The sequence below is a fragment of the Elaeis guineensis genome, chromosome 8 (assembly GCF_000442705.2).
Source record: "Elaeis guineensis isolate ETL-2024a chromosome 8, EG11, whole genome shotgun sequence".
Taxonomy (NCBI): Eukaryota; Viridiplantae; Streptophyta; class Magnoliopsida; order Arecales; family Arecaceae; genus Elaeis; species Elaeis guineensis.
The window spans coordinates 28221751-28246362 of NC_026000.2; the positions used below are offsets into that span (position 1 = coordinate 28221751).

The 24612-nt window shown below is 36.5% G+C and overlaps 2 protein-coding genes across 4 annotated transcripts; one reads left to right on the forward strand and one right to left on the reverse strand.

Moving 5' to 3' along the window:
- Positions 1–267: 267 nt before the first annotated feature.
- Positions 268–7047, forward strand: LOC105049767 (PHD finger protein At1g33420). The gene is made up of 5 exons (XM_073262106.1): positions 268–1050; positions 1493–1619; positions 3837–4046; positions 5243–5860; positions 6067–7047. Exons 1-5 carry the CDS (start codon positions 702–704, stop codon positions 6908–6910), a joined length of 2148 nt encoding a protein of 715 aa, XP_073118207.1. The 5' UTR covers positions 268–701; the 3' UTR covers positions 6911–7047.
- Positions 5968–23609, reverse strand: LOC105049766 (vacuolar protein sorting-associated protein 9A). 3 transcript variants are annotated; one of them, XM_019852350.3, is made up of 7 exons: positions 23398–23607; positions 20530–20677; positions 17356–17526; positions 14302–14481; positions 10189–10486; positions 7211–7429; positions 5968–7137 (listed from the first exon to the last, which is right to left on the reverse strand). In XM_019852350.3, the coding sequence occupies exons 1-7, from the start codon at positions 23493–23495 to the stop codon at positions 7124–7126; spliced, it is 1128 nt and encodes a 375-aa protein (XP_019707909.2). In that variant the 5' UTR covers positions 23496–23607; the 3' UTR covers positions 5968–7123. The 3 variants fall into 3 exon arrangements, with proteins under 3 accessions (XP_019707909.2, XP_073118205.1, XP_073118206.1); XM_073262104.1 differs by having other exon boundaries at positions 6884–7087; positions 23398–23605; XM_073262105.1 differs by lacking the exon at positions 5968–7137 and having other exon boundaries at positions 7400–7549; positions 23398–23609.
- Between the last annotated feature and the right edge of the window lie 1003 nt (positions 23610–24612).

A 24612-nucleotide genomic window follows, 5' to 3' on the forward strand; every position in this document is an offset into this window, starting at 1 on the left:
TCACCCGTTCCTCCTTTTTAAAAATTTCAAATCGAAACTACCAGTCAGCGCAGCACGAAGCAAATGACCGAGGGCACTTCCGTAATTTCGCCAAATTTCGCATACTATTCCTCTTTCCGTAAATGTCCCTGGTTGGTGTATTCTGGTAATTTGAGACGTATCCGTATATGCCCCTGTAGGGCTATTCCGGGAATTTGCCCACCGACTCTGTCCCTCTCTGTTTTCTTCTATAAAATCGTCAGGGCCGTCGCAGAGGGAGCCCTCCATCTGTCTCGCACCGCCTTAAAATACATCATTTCGGAGCACAAAAGGCTAAATGAGAGAGCCCAAAACTAGGGGCGCGGTCCCCAATTTTTTCCCTCTCCCGCTCTCTTTTGGGAACCAATCCTTAACCTAACCCTAACCCTAACTCAAACCTAACCCTGGTTATCGATTGCCAAGGCGACCCATCGGATCCCTGTCGTCTCCTCCTCTCCTCCTCCTCCTCCTCCTCCGCCTTCCCCTTTATTTCTGAAACCCTAAGCCGTAACCCCAGCCGATCGCTAACCCTAACCCAGATCCTTTGTTCCCCCTAATCTATCTCCTTCTTTCTCTCCATTTTGAAGCTAAACACTAGCCGTACTTTTATCTTGGGCCGATCAACGGCGCCGTTTTCGCTGGAATCGCGAGATCTGGCCGTGCCCTCGACGGGATCCGACGCCATGGTGGTGAACGGGAGGCCGCTGAAGCGCGCAAAGAGGCGGGTGACCGCAGATATGTGTGATTTTCTGACCTTTCCGGCCGCCGGCGACGGGATCTGCGACGATCTCGACGGGCCATTCCGCGTGAACGTCCGCGAGTTTCTAGTGGGGCACGCCCGGCTGTCGCCGCCTTCGTCCATTTTGTTGCCCTCCGCGGTTGCCTCGCCGCATCTCATACCGTGGCGGATCATGTTCCGGGTAGGTGATCCGGCGGAGGGTGAGCTGCCGAGAGCTTTCGTCGAACTTGATGTTGTCGAAGAGGATGTGCTGCGATCAAAGTCGATCTATTGTGACCACTGTAGAGTCGTAGGTGAGATGATAATTTTACTTTTTTTTTTTAAAACAATTTTCGCTCTGGTTATTTCTTTTTTACAACATTTTTTTTTTCGGTTTAGTTGACCGGATCTGATTCGGTGAACCGGCTTCATCTGACAACTGTCACGCACTACGTGACTATCATTATAAATTTAATAATAACTAATTTATTTTAGAATTGTGGATTTTAAAATCTTAAAAAAAAATCAGGTCGATTTTTTTAAAAAATCAATGTTTTTTTAAAAAAATAAATGTTTTTTTTACATGCTTCGCCTTTATTTCTTACATTGCTTTGTGATTTGAGTATTCGTTAATTTGATGTTGAATGCATGATTGCTCGAAAATTGAAGCAGTATTGTAATGGCTAGCAGTGGTCATTATTGCCTTTCGAATTTTTGTGCTCTGAAAATGTTATTTTGTGTTTGATCTTGCTACAGGGTGGAGTGGTCATCCAGTTTGTGGAAAGCGTTACCATTTTATAATCCGAAATGATGGTAAACCGCCCTCCAATTGTCGCCAGACTTGTATCCATTGTGGAACCTCCTTGCCTTTGCCGGATACGAGGTGAGAAGTATACTTTCGTGATAGTGTTCCATTTCTTTTGGTTTCATGACCTCATCTACTAATAAATAATGACCAAGTTTGCAATGTCAATGATTCATTGTCTCACTGATTCTATTTAATTGAGGGTGTTTAGCTGGTAAAATATGCTTTAATGTACAAGCATGTAATGAATCATAACATATATTTTCTTATTGTTATGCCCCTTTTGCCGAAGTTAGGATTCCAAACAGGCTAATTAGTTTTTTTGTACATTGTGGACTTGAGACTTAGTCTGGGCATCCAATGAGCCGTCTGGGTCTAATCAAAATCCTTGGTACTGAATCAGGGAGATTTTATGAAATGGAACTTTGACGATTGCCAACTTTTTGCAAGCAGGATATTTTCTGAGTAGTTCAAGGATTGCGACAGAGGCTATTTAGGCTGATATTTTTGTTGCATGATATATCTAAAATTTGTCTAAATGTAATTTGTTATGCAGGGACTCAGCGGAATATAGTCATAAAACAACAAAAGAAATTGAAAGTTCTCCATATTAATTTTAATCAGGCAACTTGAGCTGGAAATCTGGTTTATGTGGTTAGTGCTGCACATTTTGATATCATCTTGTTGTTGTATACTTCTGTTGAATCCTTTGATTTATATAAGGCTTTGTCAAGTTTAATGAGAAATTGGATATCCACAATTCCTGTTGGCAGACTTGATGCAGTTTTTGGTTGGGGGAAATTTTCTTTTCAAATGCTTCTCAAGAAAGTTCTTCTCCTGTTGCATTTTCTTGATTTGAAAGTCATTCAGTCTGACATGATTCTGAAAATGTTGGATCAGTTTGAAGCATCTTTGGTTCAAAGGGGCGAGTGAACGTTTTAGTAGCCCCTATTATGCTTAAGCTGGTGTGTGAGACTTGAAATAGCTCATCTAAAAGAAAATGATGTGCTTAGGTTTGTAGACAATGGAAGCCTCTTCAAGGTTTGCTGGACTCTGAGTCAAGTATATCTGTCTTCCATGGAGGATTCTGATGTGTTGTTTCTGTTGGTTGTTTTCCTTAGATTAGTTCGACAGGCTTTAAAAGGATAATTCGGCCTACACACTGAGCCCTAGAATAGAAGATTGTTATCTTCACATCGCTTGCATCTTTTATTAGATGCTGTTACCTTCACGGTGGTGTGCTTTTCTTCTGTAAAACGCTTCGTTATGACAGATCATTGTCTCAAGGATGAATATCCTTAGGATGCTTGAAACCTGTATCCTTTTATCGTAATGATCTGCTCATTTTGGCCTTCTGCTAAGCTCCATACAATCTTTCCCTGGGATGGCCCTTGATAGTGCAGAGCTTTTAGAAGACTTCCTCCTGAGCTATGATCATTTGCAATTCATAATAAGGTTTGTAATTATAATTTCATATGACCATATGCCACCTGCATATGGTTTAGTCAATTTTAGTTCTTAGATCTTGTTTATATTTTACTTGATTTATTTATGTTGTGTAATGAAGATTTTGATTGCTTCGCTGTCTTGGTTCTGATTTGCAGTTCAGTGGACCTAGCATTGTATTTCATGTTACGTATTGGAGCTAGATAAGAGAGTCCATCTGGGTTGACATCAGCATTTACGTATTTCTATTGGAACAAACCTAAACAATTTGTACCAATTAAGCGATTTGTTGCCATTTTGACCTACAAAAGTGGGTATGAGGACAGCAGGCACACTTCTCTAACTTTATTTTGAGTAGCTTTTTGGAGCTTTACATGCATGTTGGTATTGGCCCGGTTTCTGTTATGCTGTGGAGTGTTTTGATTAGTAGAGTGAAAGTCGAGTATATTTCGATGTTAGTGGCTAGGCATGTTAGCCATATTATTAAGAACTGTGATAAACTTTAATATCTGTATGCAAGTGTCTCACTGTTGTATTTTGTGGAACTTGTTTTCTTGTCAATATATGTAGTAACTGGTTCAAGATTTGAGTTTTATGAGATAGATATTTATCTTTAAAGTATAACTTTCAGTATTGTCTTGAAATGCTTCGGTGGAACTTGTTACTGCTTAATAAGAGGTGGTCTCCTGCAATCACAATGATTCTGCAGTATGTGTGGAAACAAAGGAGATTTGAGCAGGGCATCTCGCCCCTATAGATCTGAACTATATTTATTGATCTTATGATGCTTGTTTATCATGCAACGTTTTGTTGATATACTGTTTCTCATGCAAATGCAACCTTTTTCAGGTGTATTACATGCAAATATGAGATGACAGGTGATGATCTAGAAGATTGGCCATATGTACAGTTAGAAGATTCTAGTCATTTACTGCATGCTGTGGTGCATGCAAATGGTTATGGCCACCTTCTCAGAGTTAATGGTCGAGAAGGTGGTTCAAAATATTTAACAGGATGTGATATAATGGGCTTTTGGGATCGCATATGCAAAATGCTCATGTCAGGTATGGGCTATCTTGTGATTATCATATATTTCTTGTCATTTTCATTGATCAAGATTTAATATTAATTGCAACATTTTGTTGCAGCCTGATAATTACCTGAAACCTGATAATTACTTCATATGTTACAAAATGCTCAATGCTCACTGTATTAGAAATTTGTATACAGACATCTGTGTGTTCTACAGTCAAATTCTTATTATAATCACAGCAAAATCTTAATATGCAAAATCTTAAGACTCTGTAGGCAGTTCAACTTTGGTAGATCTCAGATGGCCAAGGCAGCCATTGTTTAACATGTTGCTGCCGGCTGTCCTTAGAATGGGCCACAAAATTGGCAACAACATTTTTGTGACGATTGAAAATGACAAACATGGTACATGATTGTTAATTGACTTTGCAAAGTATGAATGCAGAGCTGTGATATTGCAAGTAGGTGAGTGTTTGAAGAAGATTAGAAGTTGGAATCAACAAAACCGAACCTTGAGCAAGGAGCACAGAGATATTGGAAGGCCGCTTGTTGACAAAGCATATGTAAAAAATGTAAGATGGTGAGTCAAAACACTTGAGAGCTCAGAGTGCAGCATCCACGGGGTTTGGCCCAAGTTCTCTGCTTCTCTCCCTTAGCGATGATAATGGATTTAATTTCCATCTTGAGATTTTGCATATTTTGTGCGTATGAAGCTGATGGTTTGGTGTGCAAATGACATGGATGCTTATGGAATTTACATGGCTTCTACCTAGTGTTTATTGATTGTTGGTTCTTGTGAAATTGGATTGCCTTTCCCATTCCACCCACTATGAGGTTTTGAATAATTAATTCTGATTACATGGTGGCTACTGAGATCACCCTTGTATATGCAAGTTTCGACTTTGAGCAACTCGTGCTTTTGATGTAACCATTATCCCTGCTTATATATAAGTTGAATAACCTTATATTCATTGGTATGATGCGGTACCTGATAAGTGTAATTAGGAATACATTTTATTAGGAATTCTGATTTGATTTCCTTCTTTATTATTTGTGATTTCATGTATTAATTTCGTAGTTTAATTTTGGTTAAAGGTTATGTTGTTTTAATGACTTCCAAAAGCATGATTTGTTGAAATGAAACTACAAGTACCTCTTTGTTCAACTAAAATTTTCCAGTACTCTGTTTCTGCTTGACTGAAAAATCATTTTTGTGATGACAGAAAGGTCACTGTTATGGATATTTCCAAAAAGTACGGAATGGAGTATCGTCTTCTGCATGCGATAACTGCGGGCCGTTCATGGTATGGAGACTGGGGATACAAATTTGGTGCTGGTAGCTTTGCGCTGACTGCTGATGTCTATCAGAGAGCTGTGGAAACCCTCTCTAATGTTCCACTGTCCATCTTCTTCTCCCATGCCCGATCTCCTCGCACCCCATTACAGAATATGATTGCACTGTATCAGTCCATCTCTGATTGTCAATTAGTGACCGTGAGGGATCTCTTCTGCTATGTGATGCAGCTGCTTCATGAAGCTCATGAGCGAGCACAACCAGAAATTCTTGTGAGGAAGAAATTGGCTAAAGCTGCTTCAGGTGTATTGTGTGCATGGACAAGGGAAGATGTTGAGCAGGCAGAGAAGGCCATGGTCAAGGTTCTTCGAGCTGTTGGGGGGTTCAAGTGGGTGACTTGGCGTGCTCTTAGAGGAGCCACATGCCGGGCAATAGAATCTCCAGAGCTGCTTAATTATTGCCTTAGGGGGCTGGGTGGTAAGGTTACTGATGATGGCATGATGGTTGCCGTCCGTTGCAATGCTGAAACAAGTGCAATGGAGTACAGGTCAGGCAAAACATATCAGCTTGTATCTTGCTTATTTCTAGTTTTAAGTCTATTCAGGCATCAATTCTATGCATTGCTACTAATCCTATGCATTGCAACTAATCCTATTGGAGGGCCACAAGGTGATCACTCTTGATAAAATATTATTGGGTGAAATCTTTACATACTGATTGTCAGTATATATTTTCCTTTTCTGGAAAATGCAGGCTTGAGGAAGCTTCAAACCAGATGCAGTCCACTCAATACTTGTCCAGGCCAACTGCCGATCAGCTCCTCCATGATCTCAAATTCTTGTATGATGCCATTCTTAATCCGACGACCATGCAATCTTACAAGCCACAGGCCACAAATGATTCCGTCAGGAGTTCAGCATCAAAACTCCTCGACTGTAAGCAATTCATAAAGCATTATGATGATCCTGCTTCTGGTTGGTTGTCTTCTGGTCCATTTGTGCTTCGGATCTGGTGCCATGTCGAGTTGATTGATCATCCTAAGGACTATACTGCTTCCCCACCGGAGCTTTTGATTCTGCCAATGTCTGCCACTGTAGCTGATTTAAAGCAACAAGTGGCTAGAGCTTTTCAAGAAACATACCTCGTCTTCCAAAGGTTCCAAGTTGAGCAGTTAATATTGGACCGTGGAGATATTGGTGAGTTAACTCTTGTCAAGCATATATTTGGTCCAAATGAAATTGCCATGATCAGAGGAAAGTGTGTTGGAGATGATAGAAGGCTGGGACAGTTCCGTATGGAAAGAGGGTTGGAGAATTGGATTGTGGATTGTTATTGTGGAGCAAAAGATGATGATGGTGAAAGGATGATGGCCTGCGATACCTGTGGGGTTTGGCAGCATACAAGATGTATTGGGATAAGTGATTATGAAGAAGTACCAGCTAAGTTTGTTTGTAAGAAATGTAATTGTATGCGTAAGTCTAAAGGCCGCAGCAGTGCACGAATCAGAAGTAACACCCCTGGTGGGAGGTGCAAAGATGAAATAGAGCCTTCCATCACTGAGCCAGGGAGATTTGGTAGCCTGACAACCGTAGGGTGATAATATTTTTGTTGTTGTAAAGTGTTAGTCTGCATGTACATAGAGTAGCTTAGCATGAGAGCTGATGACAGTCTCAGCTTTTGGCCTCCTTGTAATAATTTTTATGGCCATGGTAGAAACTTTTTGTTTCTCTTTGATGCAGAAGCTCATCCTTCCTGCAAAATGTTTACTTTGCACCTGCATAGCATGAACAGCTCATACGCATCAGGCATACTAATCTAGTATGCCTGGACAAATTAAAACATTAATTAAGAATTAGCTAATTCACTTTCCAAATATATAATTGTTCAAAACACTAACCTTTATGGAGCCATTTTTCAATCTCTTTTTTTAATTCAGTGCTGCTTGCCGGGTCTTTCATGGTATGCAAGAGCCGTTCTTCATGTAGCGAGAGTCGTGCCAGAGCCTTTGTTAGCCTTGTATACCTTGTCACCACATGTTGATACAGCCTTAGCAGCTGTTGAACATCCTCTACTGTCAGGTCTTTTGCCTCTGATTCCATGAAAGGATATTCGCAGCCTGCAATCCCTTACGAAAACATCAGTTGGTCTGCTATCAATTTTGGATTGTTTATTGCTAAGGGGCACTCAGAATCAGCATTGTGGAACTATTTCTTGACCATGATATACCTAGGTTGCCCTGTACAAACAATTAAAATTTTTGAATGCTTTGAAACTAATGCAGAATTTATTCCATGCTGATTCCTAAGTAATGGCATAACATGGAGAAAAGGCAAACATCTAGTGATTGTGGTGGATCACAGAATGCTGTACAATCTGGTTCCTCATGTGACAGGTAGTTCCATCACAATGAATTTGTCTAGGCACATATGGTTCTTAGGTGACAAAACCCTTTACAACCAGTGAGGACTCAATTACAACCTTGTGTTCATTGAAATAATAAAAGGGTGGACAGAAAACACATGATGACAAGAAAGCAAGAGTGCGACAAAGAGAATCAAAAAATGCAGAAGATAATCAGAGCACTAAGAGGAAGGTGAGGAAGCTGAAAAAAGAATCAGCACAATCTGAATGTGTTCATGAGCAAACATAAAGGGCTTCAAGGGGTAAAAAGTTGGTGACAAAATTTGAGGAATGGAAATCTAAAGCAGGATTTTAACCTAGGTTATCGGTTACCATACCCCAATAACCTTACCAACCACACTAGTTTATTAAGTCTGTTCTGCAAGCTTTAAGTATTTTGGTATACTTGATTCAGTTAGGCAGGCTACCAAAATGCATTGGTTAACTGCCTGACAAGAGTAACTCGAACTACTACTTGATCACTTTGAACTTTCCCTAATGATTCATATACACAACCGGTCATGAGAATCTTCGATACGACTGAACACACAAAAATAGAAAAACTTGTTGAGAAAGTTTATAGGTATTTTGGAAGATGCATATTCTGAGAGGATGAAACTTGTTTACGATTAAGGTCACTTGTGCTGTACAAGATAATTGAAGGTCTCTATTGTTGTACAAGTAATTGGAGGTTGGTATGCGGTCTAAATGTATATGCACAAGTATTTAGAAGATTTCTAAGGATATTAATAAAATTTCCAAGGATAGGATCTCTTAATGCAATATGGAAAGATAAACAGTATGCAACATTCATACACGGTCACAATCAAGTAATCATGGCCTGTGGAAACCACACAAGCTATTATGTCCAAATTGATGTTGTCAAAGCAGCAAAATGGGCCAAGGTGGTATCTGTGAGGGAAAAAAACAAGGGACAAGAAATGGAAGAAAATAAGAAAGGATAAAACAAATCAACAGCCAAGACAAATAGAAGGCATACAAAGAGGAGGAAGATGGAAATCTTTCAACAGCAAACAAGAAAGATCTGGTCATGACAAAGTAGCACTTCAAAAAAAAATGATGAAAATGAAAAGTTTTTTCAAGGGTCTTCTGCACTGTAATGCATATCAGGTCAAATTAAGAAGCAGTGAAGGGTAATCTTAGAAGTAAATATATCTTCTAAATTTAATACAGAATATATTTCTAACTTGTTAATATTAGCATAATATTTGACATCTAACAAATCATGTCAAATCAAATTAGTCATTGTAGATGACTCCATGTTCCCTATTGGTTCCGATCAAGAAACTGAAGACTCACAAGTGCAGAAGGATTCAAGACTTGATATCAGCACACATCCAGGTCTTGTCCTAAGGCAATACAATACTTGGATGTACCTGCTCCAATAATCCAAATGGATTGGCATCCAATACTTGTAGCGAGCCACCGAAATCCATGTTTTTTTGGGGTTTTTTTTTTTTTAAGTATTTTTTGTTGGTATTAAATGATTTTAAAGATTTTTTAGCTTCTTAATTAGTCAACTTGAGCCTCTTAAATAGGTTTTGTACTAGGATGCCCCTTCTTGAATGTTTTCTAATTTTTCTGTTTTTTTCCTTCAACTGTTTGTAACTTTTATTATTTATAATGAAGTTGGACCTCCAAGCTGCCTCGCATGGCTGAACCAACGAGACAAAAAGAGAGCCAACAGTGGCCCCCTTTTGTCTGTGAGAGGGACCCATCTACCTGGCTAGTACCGGGCGACCCAGATAGCAAACCAGGCAATCCCGACCAGCATCAACTGGGGTGGCTGGTAGATCTGTTTCATGAGCAAACCAGTGTCCTGAGGCTGTCCCAAGTACCACTCTCTCATCACCGGTGGGATGCAGCAATACTATTGCGACGGGTTGTAGGATGCATGTAGTATAAGCGTCTCTATCAATATGCACAATCACATATCCAGCTCATGTAAAAATATATAAATAAAAAAATAAGCATGTAAACTTAAGAAGCAAATATCAAGCCAATTTAAATATCTATTTAGTAAACTTGATTATTAGCATTATCAGTCAACTAAACAGACTAGAGTCACTGGATGGTCCTAACCTATGCAGTTGATCCAGCATAGGCACCAAGGCAGACTGCCAAGCTACCTCACAAAATTAGTTAAAACTACCGCCTGCTTACCAAAAATATTTGGCAATTTACTGTATGCTTAATGGATGCCATGAATAATTGCTTTACTGGACCCGTTACAGATGATTACTAAACTTATGATAAACCACATGACGAGAGCGTGCAGCATGGATAGCTTAAAAAGCAGAAAATAGCTTGATTGGTTAAAATCAATTCTGCTGCATTAATTAATTGGGCATACAGTTTGCAGAATAACTCTGAATTTGGTCAAAATACACCTTTTTATGTCAACAAATGTCAAAAACATAGATAATAAATAAAAATATAATACTGTAAAGTTACCTTCAAGATTGACATGGATCTCCTTGCCATGCCTTCTCGTGGTGAGAGCATCATCTCCAGATAACTGTAGTATACTACCATGCCTAGCGGCAGTCTCTTCATTGGCTAATTTTGCTAGTTGCATATTCTTCTCAAACTCACTTTCTTCCATGGACAGTGAACTGGCATTGATATTTGTTATAAATGTTTCTGCTGAGATGAGATTGGTAAGGTAATATTCCACTTCTGAGACAAGCTTCGAGTTCCTTCTAAAGAGCTGGATAAATTTCAAGTTGGAATGCAGCTGGGGAGGATTGGCCTACATCAATTTGAAAGGAAACTCAAATGCTTTAGACTATGAAAGAAAAAGCATGTTGATAAACAATTAAAACATAATGAGTTCTGAGCAACTAGCATGGTTTAAGGGTTGTCTGGTACCCACCGGAAATCATAGGTCAGTTAGAAAGAGGATTTTTCTTTTTTTTTTTTTTCCCAGTAACAAGAAAAGAGCATTTATTCATTAAGATAACACCCTGAGTGCCCATATTGTGAAGAGTCAAAGTTAAACTTGAAAAGACAATGTCAAATAAAGGTACTCATAAAATAACAATTCTCTATTGAGTTTTCACAACCAAAGAAGAAATTTGGTTATCATATCCTGCAATCCTCGTCCCAAGTAGTTGGAAATGAGAAGAAATGGAGAGACACATGCATTATGCCACTACCAGAAATCATTGTGCAGTAGGAAATCTCAAGCATTTCATCAGTAATACCCTCAATCTAAATTGTTCTCATGAAAAATAAACCAATTGTAAACTTCAGGCCTACTTCACTCTTGCAGTGATATTTAGCAAAGGCAATGATGTAATACAAACTTAATTTTTTTATATGCAAAATAAAAATAGGCTATGTAACTTCAAAAGCCTCCAAGTGGTTGACTTTGCATGTACATTAGAAAACTGTTCATACGGGTAAATATTACTCTGCTAGAGAAGCAGTACACCTTAATTATTCTACACCTCAGTGGTCCCTTTCCAAGAAAGGATTCGCAATTACTTGAAGAATATTCTATGGCTGGCTCCGCTAATGTGGGTTTTCCCCCAAAATAAAAAAAAACTGGGACATTATTAAACTGGACATGGTTCAAAGACAGGTCCTTTAGAAACTAAAGGCTTATAGAGTTAAAATGCTAATTGTGGTGGTTTTTCTTTTATAAAAATGTTCTCTAAAGAAATGGAATCAAGACAACCATAATAATTTATGAGTGAAAATGGTAGAGTTAATCATAAATATTTATGAGCTTGAGTGTAACAAGAAATTGGAATTGGGATGCAACTTGTTATATATGACAGTTAATGTCCAAAGTAAAGACTAAATATCTGGAAATCAGGAATAAGAGAATAACTTTCACTTGGGAGTAACTTAAATTTTGAAAGATAATGCCTTTAAAAAGAATACGGATACAAATCTTTAAAGGGCTTCAAAGTCTATTCCCCATTTTTCCTGTACTATCTCCCAAGACATATAATCAACAAAAACTGGTAGTATGCTCCCACATTTTCATTAGAAGTAAAACATGCATTATGACCATTTTTATCGCAATCATATAATCAGCTAACCTTACATAATGAGATGTATATACATCAGTCATGAGCACCATCAAATAACCTTAGATGTAATCCATAGCTTTACGATGTAATCCATAGTTTAGAACAGCAATACAAATGAAACACAGCACAGATGTGATACCTACCAACAACAACATATAATCACATGGAAACTTGAAAATACTGTGTTCAAAGAGAAAAGGTGTCTTAACCAATAAATCAAGCTAGAGAGCAATGGCTCAAAGAGAAACATGGATGACTGAATGGGCAAGACAAATGACTTGTCTGACTGAGAAATTGTTCATATTTTTGTTACGATGTCAGTAGGACAGGTAACTTGACTCGGGCCTCTACCTTCCCCTTTAATTGGATCACTTTTTACTCCTTAAAATAGTCTGTTCTTGTTAACCAAAAACATGTGAACCATCACCAAGCCAAATATGATAACAATGTGCTATCCATATATGATAACAATGTGCTATATATGTCTTTTCTGCTTTAAAAGCCCTAGAAAGTTATTTATGGCACAACATAGGATTCTTTATTGTGGATTTGTGGTTGTTGGTAGCAATCCAAGACCACATCAAGCGAATATCATTCAATAGATGAATGTGATTAAAAGAGAAATGTGTGCTTTCAATTGAAGACATTATAATCATGAAGCATGAAACTTCCAATGCATGACTAACATTGGTTGAGAAAGCTGATGAAAGGTTTTGATTCATGAATTTGTAAATCAAAGAGGATATCAAGTTGAACACCTCTCAAGAAAAGAATCCTCAAAAGGGAAAAGTAAAATCAGCAGTAAGTGATTGGCCAGATATTTGGATCCACCATGATGTTTGGAAACTTGAAGGATTCTTTATGCATGGTGGAAGGAGGAAACCAGGGACATCGTCACTTTATGGTGGTCCATTACTGTAACAAAACCCTTGAGATGCCATCTCATGGCAGTCAAAAAAGAAAGAAAATGAGTTTGGTAGCTTCTAGAAGTCCTTCCTCATCAAGCTGTCTGCATCTCACAAGGCAGTAGGGGACCATATTAAGGGTAGGCAACAAAAGAAAAAGTTGGCTACTTCGGGGATCACAAAGCAGCCATTCACCATGTAGTATAAATAGTATCACTTTTACCGCATTTAGAAATAAGAAACCAAGGCAAATCAATTCCATCATTTTCCCTGTCCCTTTGTCATAAATTCTTTTCATATTTCAGGTTGTGTTTCAGTCAAGCAGGAATCCAGTCAGGACAAGTCATGAGCCTAATTTATGTATGTATGACTAGATTACAATGAGCATGGTATTGTGAGCAGTCAGGAGTCTAGAAAGGAGTCTCTTTTCTCATGTGAACAGATTATTTGCAAATGGTCAATTAATATTTCAGACTTCTCTTCTTGTAGGAACATAGTTGAGGAGCCTATGATCAACCAACAATGTCATTCTTCCACAGTCTCTAATGGAGTTCAGTGCAACAATGATTTCTTTTAAATTTAGCATAAGATGCCTCAAAGTTTACCTCCTTCACAGCTAGATTTCTTGTTCTTTCAATTTAAACGAACAAAAATACAAGTAATGCTAAATTATGACAGCAGAGCTATACTTGTCATATTCATTATTTCAGCGGAATCTAGAGTGCTGGAACTAATTTGCAGCATTCTGAAAAATCAGTCTGCAAGGAAACTGACAGGAAATACAATCTATTACCACTTCTTAATTTATGATCGAATTCAAAATTGTCCTGCATCACTTTGTTGAACAGATTTGAAAAAAGTAGACAGACTTTTGAAAACCTTTTTCTTAGAAAGAGAGACTTTTTAAAACCTTAAAAAGGTTAAAGATTTGTGCGAGTTCTACCAGGCCATGACTGAGTTTCCACATAATACTCCACTCCCAGATCATGTTTATTAAGAATGCACTTCAATTCCAAGAGTAGGACATCTTAAACATGCATATGTTAAATAAATAAGAAAGAAAAAGAGTGGCTGGGGAGCTACCTTATGCGATCCTCATTATGAATTAGTACTCAATGACTACATCCACGACGAAATTCAAAAAAGATAGTTCTGTTATAGATTGAAAAATATAAGAAATAAACAGTTTTTTTACTAAGGAAATGCATGAAACTTTTTATTGAAAGACTTTTTTCTAACTTAAAGCTTTATTTATTATTTCTCATTTATGAAAAATTCTGCTTCTCATAACACAGAGAGATCAAGAATAGAATCATTAAACCCCTTTGGCAGCAATTAGGGTTTCAGAGTCTACATTTCTAAGTTTGAAACAACTTAACAACTTAGTCAGCAGATAATCAAGTTTCACAAGGGAACTGCTGACACATTATAAAATACTTTCTTCCTAGAGTATTATGGATTCAATACATGTGCACTAGACAAATACACAGACCACACTTAGCTAATGACAGAGAGATAAAACAAGAAACTGCAACTGTAAACAGCATGCAATAAAAGTAAGGGAACCCATAAAGGGAAGGTAAGCACAACTACTGTTACCGAAAACAAAAAGAGCTTGCCTTGATGGTAACATAAATAAGAACTGGAAGGAAGTCATCAGCCCCTGCTGGTACATAATTGCTTGACATTGATATATTGAGAAGTAAATTGTTTATGATTCGACAACAATTCATAATGCAGAGAAGCTTCTCACGGGGAGCTTTAAAAGTATTTATCTTCTGCAGTTCTTTTGCTGCAAACTAGTAAAACCATAGATAAAAGGAAGAAAACTTGGTCAAAACTTTGGCATTCAGAAAACAATGATCTTAAATTATAACCTGCAAAATGTTTCTGACTAGAAAACTATAGCACCCTAAATGCTGCACCAGGGTCATTACTTCCAAAATGTAAACGACACAACTTAATGAAAGCTATTTATGACATCTCTGTCGACCTTAATTGAGCGTCTCTGTCATTTATTATGTGCCCAATCAATTTATTAACCAATTTATCAATTAATTACAATAGATCATGCATTTTATTGACTATGCTCCTTGTTTGTATGATGTTGTTCCATGATTGTATTAACATAGCTTTAAGACAGAATTGTTTGATAGAGTACAGCTTCAAAGCTCTTTGAAGGACATACATAAAATAATATAAATATGAATATCAAGTAAAATATGTAGAATTGTAGATTGACCACACTGATGGCCACATGAACTTATACAGGACTGATTTGAGCAACATAAACAACAAATCAAACAATAATAAAGGGATGGAATTCCATAAAATGAAAGAACTATATACATGAGCATACAAACAGTAACTTGGATTAAATTCTCAGAGCAGAATACACATGGTCGAAAGGTCAAAATTTCATGCCGCGCCTTGTTTGTTAGAAGCCACCACAGCCAGGTTTGGTCAAGCTCAGTTTCAATAGCTCAGTGGAAAATCACAGCAAGGCTGGTGCATGGTCTGTGATCAGGATCGTGAAGGACAAGTGTTGATTGATGTCTCCATTGGGTTGTTTCGTGCCATGGTCCCATTGAGAGCCAAGTGAGAGGGGCCTAAGGCAATTAAAAAGCAATTAAAAATGCGGTGCACCTTCAATATATTGACATTGAAGGTGACGCACAAACAGTAATTCAGTGGATCAAGTAACGTCAACCAACTAACACCATTCACCCTAACTTTGGCACATTTGGGAAAGTGTCAATGTATCATTGAACCCACCATAAACTGATAAAGTTAGGGAAGGGAGCCAGGTTTCCTCCTGGCTAGCAAATGAGAAGTGCAACATTAGTAGGACAGTTTGGACCAATACCTTCCACATTTGGTGTCAAATTGTAGTGGATGCTCAAGATGTTTGTTTTGAACTAAGGTTTTAAGTCTTGGTATGGGGCCCCATACCAGTAGCTTATTGGCATAATATGACAAAGTACTCTCCATTCTGATCCATGGTACGATGCTAGAGTCAGTACGACATAAGTCGGTAAAGGGCCGTATCAAGCTCCCATAACATATGAATATCATATGAGGTTCGTTGTACCAGCCGTAAGGATTGGAAATTAAAACCCTGTTTTGAACACTCCTAACTCAAGGAGTTCTATCCCCTCCCTGTTATGATGAAAAAAGGGGATAAGTACAGCTTAAAACTTCTGCCTTTCAGCATATTAGGTTTCCTACAGAATTACTCTAATTTTGCTAAAACTTTGGTTCCAGTTGTATCATCTTCCAAATGTTATGTCAAGCCAGGCCCACTGTCTTAGACAAGGTAGGGCAGGTCAAGAAATCAGCACCAATAAGTGAGAATTTTTGAGCAACCCAATAAGTGAGAATTGATGTCAGGTTGGTAGCTGCTTGAAAAAGTTGTCAAGAATTGGTTTTTGACTGTGTCAAATAGATGGCATGTCTTGCCTCAAAGGTCAAGGTACACATTGACAACAAAAAGAAACATTATTTTAATTCAAGAAAAATAAAATGTTCTCAATGCACTATGTTATGACTAGATTTTTATAATTTGACAGGAGATCCATAAGCAATTAATGCATTACTTTAGCTATCAGTGTCATTAACAGTTGTCTTTTTTGGCCCCCTTTTCACCTTAGGTAAGCTACTTTCCCTCTGGAAAAAGTTGAAGAATGATATAAGCTGTTGTCAAGTTTAAGAAAAGGATGACTTGATGCCATTTAAATGTCATTCACATTAAAAGCAAGGGAAGACAACTATTTGAGATATGGAGGTTACAAGAAAGGAGTGTTATCTTGCTACAAGGAAGCACTTTCTTCCTTGAGGGAGACGTCCACAGGCTGTTGGTTTTACTATGTTTACTGCTTACAGTTCTCTTTAACTGTATGAGAAGTCTCTTTGGGCACCTAAAATGATGTTTTCAATTGCGAAAAGCAAGGTTAAATGTCAGCATGTCCATAGCTCTGCATCATCTATTAAAGATATCTATATCTACCAGAGAATTCAGTGTAAGTTAAAGAGCATTATGTAATGTCATTATGAGTGCTTGAGAATTCTTCTTAGACTAAGCACAATATTCAATATAACCTTCATTAAATTATTGAAATTAACCCAATTCCAAATTACTATTCTATCATAAATAATTCCTCTGGTTTTTGTGCTAGTGGCAATGCACACCATTCAGTCCATCACCCAACTCGAAGTAACTTCAGCTTGCTCTTCATTAGAACCTTAAGAGTAATTAGCTGGCTCAAATGAAGACTTAAAAATATAAGAATGTTTCACAACAATAGAAGTGGACAAAAGGAGGCATTCAGGCATTGCATCTCCTCATATGCTCATGGAATGTACTGACTCAACTCACATTTCATTATGTTTGCCTTATTGTTGAACCTACAAAGGTTAGAAAATAAATGACTGCCAACAACTACTGAAACAGTTCTGCAAATCCATGCCTGTTTTTAGTAAAATCAGCAATTAATCCAACCATCTCTTTCTTCATGCAAGAACTCACAATAAAGCACACAACAATTATGGTAAAAATAAGTTGTTGACTTACAAAATAAAAGGGAAAATTAACAGCTGAATATATCATGCAGGAAAGAATATGCATGTAGATTTTCTTTTCTTTTGTTTTCCAAAAAAAAAAAAAAAAGGCATACCAGCCATGATGCTTCATTATGCAGAACTCTAGGGACATCCAAGTGATCAGGCCTAATAAAGTGCTGCAGCAAGCGAATTTTCTCTGAAACATCTAGATCTGCTTTTACATCCTCAGAAGAGGAAGCAAATGTGCGGTTGAACAACTTTGTCATGACATACTTTTCTAGACCCTGTACAGTGCACAACTATTTCAAAGACATGTTTCAAAACAAGTTCAAAATATTATATGTGAAACAGAGAAAATTAGGTATTTCTGTCAAAAGAAAAGCAAGCATTACAAGATAGATTTTTCTCTCACTCAAAAACTCTAGAGCACTAACCCTGAAATACATGCTGTAAAGAAAGTAAAGGGCAGCCTCATTCAGTTGGATGAATGCTGAATCTCAATTCATTCTTTTTGACTTGAAGAACTTATTCATTTTTTATCAACTGACTAAGCCATAGTTTATGGACGACCAATATTTATTCTCTTATTGTTAACCAAATCCTCAAAGGTTCTGAAGTTCAGTCAATCCAAGACAACTCTTAAGCAACCATTTTTAAGAGTGTCAAGTGGAGGTAAACAGAAGATCTTGTTCACGAAGTAAAATGCCATTGCACTTGATGATTCTTGACTGATTACAGTGCCATACCAGTGGGTACCACCTGTACAGGGCATACTATATTGCTACTGAACCAAGACTCGGTACTGGGGGCATAGCAGGATTGAAGCAAATCCCATACCAGGCATTTTGACAATATACCAGCATAGTACATGTACAGAATCTAGTATCAAACCTTGAATTACACAGCATTCACAAGACTAATTTTGGCCTTTTAGTGATCTGGTTTCATGTCCATCACCAAATCAATCAAATTTTGAACGGAGAACATTCACTAAAAGTTAGATTATTTAGAATGATAGAACTTTAAACACATAAGTGTTATTTTAAATTAAATGAAATAGATTACATATTCAATACTGGGCAATAAAACAGCTGATGATATTGTTTCCAATTATTTTAAATATTGTACAAAGGCTGCTATGTAAGGTTCTGTTTGGGATTGCTATTGGTAATAGAGCTTTTGGAAGTCGAGGTTTTATAAAAAGCTGTCTGCTATTTGGTAACTATATTTCTAAAGTGTTGTGAAACTTTAATGTATGTTATGATAAAATAGCAATGAAGGACATTTGCATGGTATTGTGTCGTGGAATATAATACAATGTAATATTACATATTATTGCATATTAAGCTATTACTAATATTGTATGATATTATTATAGTATAGTGCAATATAATACTGAATACTATAGCATAATAATATAACATAATATGATATGATATTATTATAATTATAATGTAATATATAATATAATATAACAATATAATATGATATAAGGATTATAATCTAATCTAATAATAGATTATACTATATTATTATAATATAATAAAATTATATTATCATTAAATATTATCATATTAGGTAGTGTTATTATAATATAACAATATTACAATAGATTATATTATACATTTATATCATAATAATATAGTAATATTATTATAATATAATCATATAATAGAACACAATATAATGTAATATAATCTAATATATTATATTGTTATATTATTAATATAATAGTATAACATAATATTCCTTTATATTTTTATCATAATATATAATATGATCATGATATAACTATTATTATTAAAATAATATAATATTATGATTGTAATAATATGTTATATTATGCTTAGTTATAATATAATATAAAATATATTATATTATAATACACAATAATATAATATATTATATTACTATAATGTAATGTAATATAATATTAATCTATAATTATTATATTATATTATGTTATATTTATTGCATAATAATATAGTATGATATGATATAAGATGTAATTACAAGATTTGTTGATGGGCATTTTGGTCATGGTATAATTTTTTTATTAAAATCAAAATAGCTTCTGAACATTGACTAGAAAGCACTTTTGAAAAAAAACTCCAAAATGAAGCTTTTCCCAGATAGACCATTTTAGCTTTCTGACAAAATCAAAATAGCTTTCTGATTTTTTATCAAATACTACTATATCATCCAAAAGTGCTTTTGGAGGGCCAAAAAGTGCTTTTTGACCCTCCAAATGCTTTGCCAAACAGGACCTAAGTCAATGTCTACATGTATATATGGAAATACCTACTATAAGCATAAACAGTTATTTCCCATAATGGATCCCTTGCATTATTGCATTTCCCCAGTAAGTGTTTGTCATACACTACATTTGAAATAAACATACATTGAATCTGAGTAGAACAACTTGCTATGTGCATGCAAATGATGTAATTTCAAGCGGATATGCCAAACAAGTGCCTAAGGATATCCATGAAATAACAAGTTTTAATTTATCATTGCGAAGCAAAGATGTGAAAAATTCCATCCATAATAATAATACAGCAAGCTTTATGGAAACTAGATTCTAGACAAGAAAAGTTTGAAAATTGAGAATCTTCCCCATATTCTATCTTTTGAGGCATATTTGTTATTTGTTGCTTTACATAACCACAAAAATATGATAAAAATTTTTATGCTTCAAAAGAGTGAATCCAGAATAATATCAACTACATCTCCATTAAGAAAAGACATCTTTGAGATCAGCAATCATGATAAAACTACAACTAATGCAGGAATTGGAGGTGCAAGAATCCCAAAATCGGGTATCATAGCATTTATTTATTTATTTTTGTTTAACACAGCATTTGTTCAAATAATAATAGAAGACTTGTCATTGAAGATGTAAACTGAATCATGTTGGATACGCACAAGACATGCAAGTGAAAAATGCAGCCAAAGATTTTTCAAATTTTGGTTGCAGATAAAGTCAAGCGAAGGGACTAAATGCAGGATCAGTTGTCAAGGCTAACATTTGGTTGATAGATAGTAAGAATGTTAAGTGCAGTCCACTAAAATCTGTTAACAAAAATTGATGGTTACATTTGCTCTATAATCCATGCACATGTTAACTTGCCATAACAAAGTGTATATGTGAAAACAATTAGGTTAAATTAAATGAAACTAATTAAATTTGAACAACTCATATCAGCAGCGCACTACAGCATGATAACAGCAAGTTGGATATTAATGAGTATCTAACTGTGTAGGTATTTCTTTAGCACAAACATTACCTCAATTGCACTATCTAGTTCTTCATGTGAAGCATGAACCCATAAAGGATGCTCTTTAATAGTAGTCTCCATGGTCACAAGAAAGTCTTGCAGCTTTCTACTATCATTGTCAGCATCAGTTGCGTGAAATGAGAAGGACACAATGAAGCTGCAAATAAATGCTATTTCTTGTGCGTTAATATTAATTTAACAATTTAACACAACTCCCCCACCCCCAAAAAGGTGGAAAGAGAGAGAGAGAGAGAGAGAAAAAAAATAATATATCACATGCGCTTATCATTCAGAACAGGTAGAGCATTTCTTATACAAGTCATACATACATACAGGTAGATACAATTGTTAAGCATGAGCCCGTAAAGGATGCTCTTTAATAGTAGTGTCCATGGTCACACGAAAGTCTTGCTGCTCTCTATTATGCATGGAGAAAGATCAAGACTGATGCTCAACTAAGAATAATTCACTTGATCCATGAGATTCCATTTGGATTGTAAGAACCTAAAAACTATATAATGAAAAGGAAAATATACAAGTCATTGGTTGATGATGCTTGTATGATCCTCTTGATATCAGTACCAATTCTGACTCAGTCACAATACAAAATAGTCTGTGGTAATCTTATTATGAAGATTTTCTTGGAAAAAGTAACCACATTTTAAAGTATGACACCATAAAAAAGGAGCCATATTCCTAGAATAAAATTGGTGAGGCAATCAAATTGAATGGTTCAGAAAGATCATGGGCCCCAATGTATCAGAAGCAAGAAATAGACAAATAGGATGTTTAGAATGGAGGAAAGACCAGAATATAAAGAAATGCAAAATGTTTCAATCGGCTGTAAACACTTCCTAACTTTTCGTACATGAAAAACCTGAACAAACTCTTATTAATACCTACCTATTATATAAAACCCCTTATGACCCTAAAGAAGGAAAACATAGCCACATTATTTGGAATCAACATTATTGCTGGCTTTTGACAGATAACCATTATTTCAACCATTTGAGACTTGAGACTAACCACTTGCCCCTTTCTCTGATGTCTGTTTTTTAAGATTTAGATTTCTGAATTATGTGCAATGGAAGGCAATTTGATTGAATTGAAGGAAATATAGGAAGCTTAACTCACCTTTCAGTTTTTGTTTCAAGACAAATTATCCTTGCATCAGGACCCAGAAAGACACTAAAATCTAGCTATTAGTCAGAAAGCCCTACCATTTCAGGCCATTTATGACTCTCTAATAATTACAGTACTTTTCACTATTTCTGTTAAATTTGGAAATGTATAACCCTTTGAGAAGTAAGAATAAAAGTACTAGCATGCATAAAAAAAGAATGTGATGTTTGCAAAAGTAGATGATATAATGAGAAGGGGGATTGTTATTGACCTTTAAATTTACTTCCTTTCTTTTTTTTGTAAAGCAACCATACACAGCCTAAAGGAAAAGAATAATATAGCAGGAACAGAAGGGGCTAATACGTGAAAGCTATGTGAAACCACAATTAATGAGGGTGTTGAAATTAAATTTAGAAATAAAAGTGAAGTTCTTCATCCAGAACTCCATATGAAAATGTTTAATTTCAAACTTTAAAAGAGGATGTGCCAAAAAAATGGTAAAGATGAAATATATTGGAAAAAAAAAAACCCACAGGATGCAAACTATATTATTACAGATGATCATACCAAAAGATACATAGAAAAAATATTGAAGGTAAAGAAAATCCAAACTTCAATATCATGGTTCACTGACTTATCTTGTCCACCACAAAAGAATAGAAAGGAACGAGGAAATCAAAATCAGGCTTTCTTAGCAAAAGCAGTAAGCATATATACAATTCAAATAATTTACGAACAGAACGAACACATCAATACTTTGATCCAAATAAAGGCTAACATCAAATCCTCAAAATTAACAAGTGTAAGCTGATCTTTGTTTTGTATTTCAAATTGTTTGCATATGGTAGAAAATATAACCAAGGAAGATGATCATTTTAAAAAATGAGAGGGTTCAAAGAGACGTATAGACACTGTCTCCAGCACAAGTATAAACAACAGAAAACGATCACAGATCACATGTGATTCCAGTAATTCCAGTAACACTTAAACAACAAGATCCAAAACAAAACCTAGATATCATAATTCATCAATCACTCTACCATGCAAACTGAAGAAAAAAGACAAACAAGAGAACTAGCATTTCTTATTCGATAACAGGCAGCAGAGAATAGAGTTTTCTAAACAAATCCAAGTCTTGCACGAGTCCATCAATAGAGATACAGAATAGAACCCTAAAATAAAGTGAAGTAGTTACACAATGGCATAAATTAAATATCTAGTGCCAAAACCAGAGAATTTTAGCCCCTTTATACTGCAGAAAAATAGAAGCAAGCAAGATCACCGTTTTCCAAAACAACAACAACGTTGAGGGAAACGAATAGAAATGTCTTCGAAATCAGCGTAGACAGCATAAACTTATCAAAGATCACATGAGATCCAAAAGAAACCTATATAAAGAAATTGAAAACAAAATCCAGATACCACGATCCATCAACCACTCTGCTAATAAACACAAAAGAAAACGAAAAACAACTGAGCTAGCATTCCCTGTCTGATAACAAGTAACAGGCAATAAATCCACCAAAAGAATACACCAAACAACCCCTACATTCAAACAAAAGCCGACATATAACCCTAAACACAACGAAGATCAGAACAGCAAAACCCCAAGCTGCAATCAGAAGCAATCCAAGTCTATCACAAAATACACAAATAAAACCCTAAAATAGCAAAGAAAGCATAAAATTCAGTATTCCAGCTCCAGATATCACCAAAAAAGAGGGAGAAAATCTTGGCAAAAGCTCTAGAGAAGACCTCTTGATGGCACGGACGAGATCGGCGGAGGCGGGATGACGCATCCGATTGAGAAAATCGTAGAAATTGGGCTGTGAGAGAGCGGAGGAGGAATCCATGGGGACCCAAACCCTATTCTTGGATCGACTGCGATCCACATCGCCATCTCTTTTTCTTATCTGGCGCTGTAAAATATACGAGGGAGAGACCCGCGAGGAATGTTAGGTGCTTCTGATCTTGGCGCGTGGGCCTTAATGGGAACTCATGTGAGGGAATTGTTTATTTTACTGTTAATACAATTTACTTGGACCGGTTGCGTGCTAGTCTCGCACACGAAAGGATATTTGTGGGAGCGCCGACAACGGAGCAGTGGACCTCGCACACGGGTTAAGGTACGCGGGTTTGGTGGAGGACTGGGGACCGGAAGACTTCGGTGGACTCGATCGAACGGTAGATTGAGGAATTCAGATGTGACGACTTCAGCGGTACGACCACGTCACGTGGTAATCTCCGCCCCTAGCTTTTTACCATTATTATTGATGGAAAAAAAAAAAAGTTATAGAGAGGAAAAAAAAAAAAAGATATGTAAAATTATAGACGAAGACCTGGTATCAGGCATGGAATGTAAAAGGCGTTACCACGGCGCACCGAGCGTGTTTATCAGCCAAAGCTTGAGTAAAGACGTACTTCACGCATGAGTGGAAGCTGGTGTATTTTTTTTTAATTTAAAAAATATTTAATTAAAATAATTAAAATAAAAATTAAAATAGATAACTTTCATTTCAAGTGATTGATTAGAAAGAGTTTCACTTCGATTTTTATTTCAGAAAAGAATGGGAATGATCCATTCCTTCTATAACCGAATTCGGATTCATCCCATTTCAGAAAGGAATGGGAATGATCCATTCCTTCTGTAACGGAATTCAGATTCATCCCAACAGAGTCAAAATCTCATTCTCGTAGGATGAGATTAAAAAAAAAAATCATCTTCCAAAAATTAGACGTCGAAAGGGATGGAGATTTTGGGATGGGGAGCGGCGCCAGTGGTGGCCCCAGCACCATACTGGAGCTCCATGACGAACCACCGCATGACCTTACTTATCTGCTCGATGCGGACTGCGCTGATGGACGGGATCCCGAAGATGGCGGGGGGGCGAACCGGGGTGGTGCCGGTGGCCTCATTGATGAGGCACTTAGAGCTAATCTTTGTCGACGAGTGGGGAAACATCTTCAACA

Bases quoted from the DNA above. Each gene is read 5' to 3' on its own strand.
- LOC105049767 (XM_073262106.1), top strand. From the start codon at position 702: ATGGTGGTGAACGGGAGGCCGCTGAAGCGCGCAAAGAGGCGGGTGACC. The intron at 1,620-3,836 runs GTGAGAAGTATA...AACCTTTTTCAG, and splicing joins TTGCCTTTGCCGGATACGAG to GTGTATTACATGCAAATATG. The intron at 4,047-5,242 runs GTCAGGTATGGG...TTGTGATGACAG, and splicing joins CGCATATGCAAAATGCTCAT to AAAGGTCACTGTTATGGATA.
- LOC105049766 (XM_019852350.3), bottom strand. From the start codon at position 23,495: ATGGATTCCTCCTCCGCTCTCTCACAGCCCAATTTCTACGATTTTCTC. The intron at 17,527-20,529 runs GTAATGTTTGTG...TGCACTGTACAG, and splicing joins AACTAGATAGTGCAATTGAG to GGTCTAGAAAAGTATGTCAT. The intron at 14,482-17,355 runs GTATGCCTTTTT...TGGTTTTACTAG, and splicing joins ATAATGAAGCATCATGGCTG to TTTGCAGCAAAAGAACTGCA.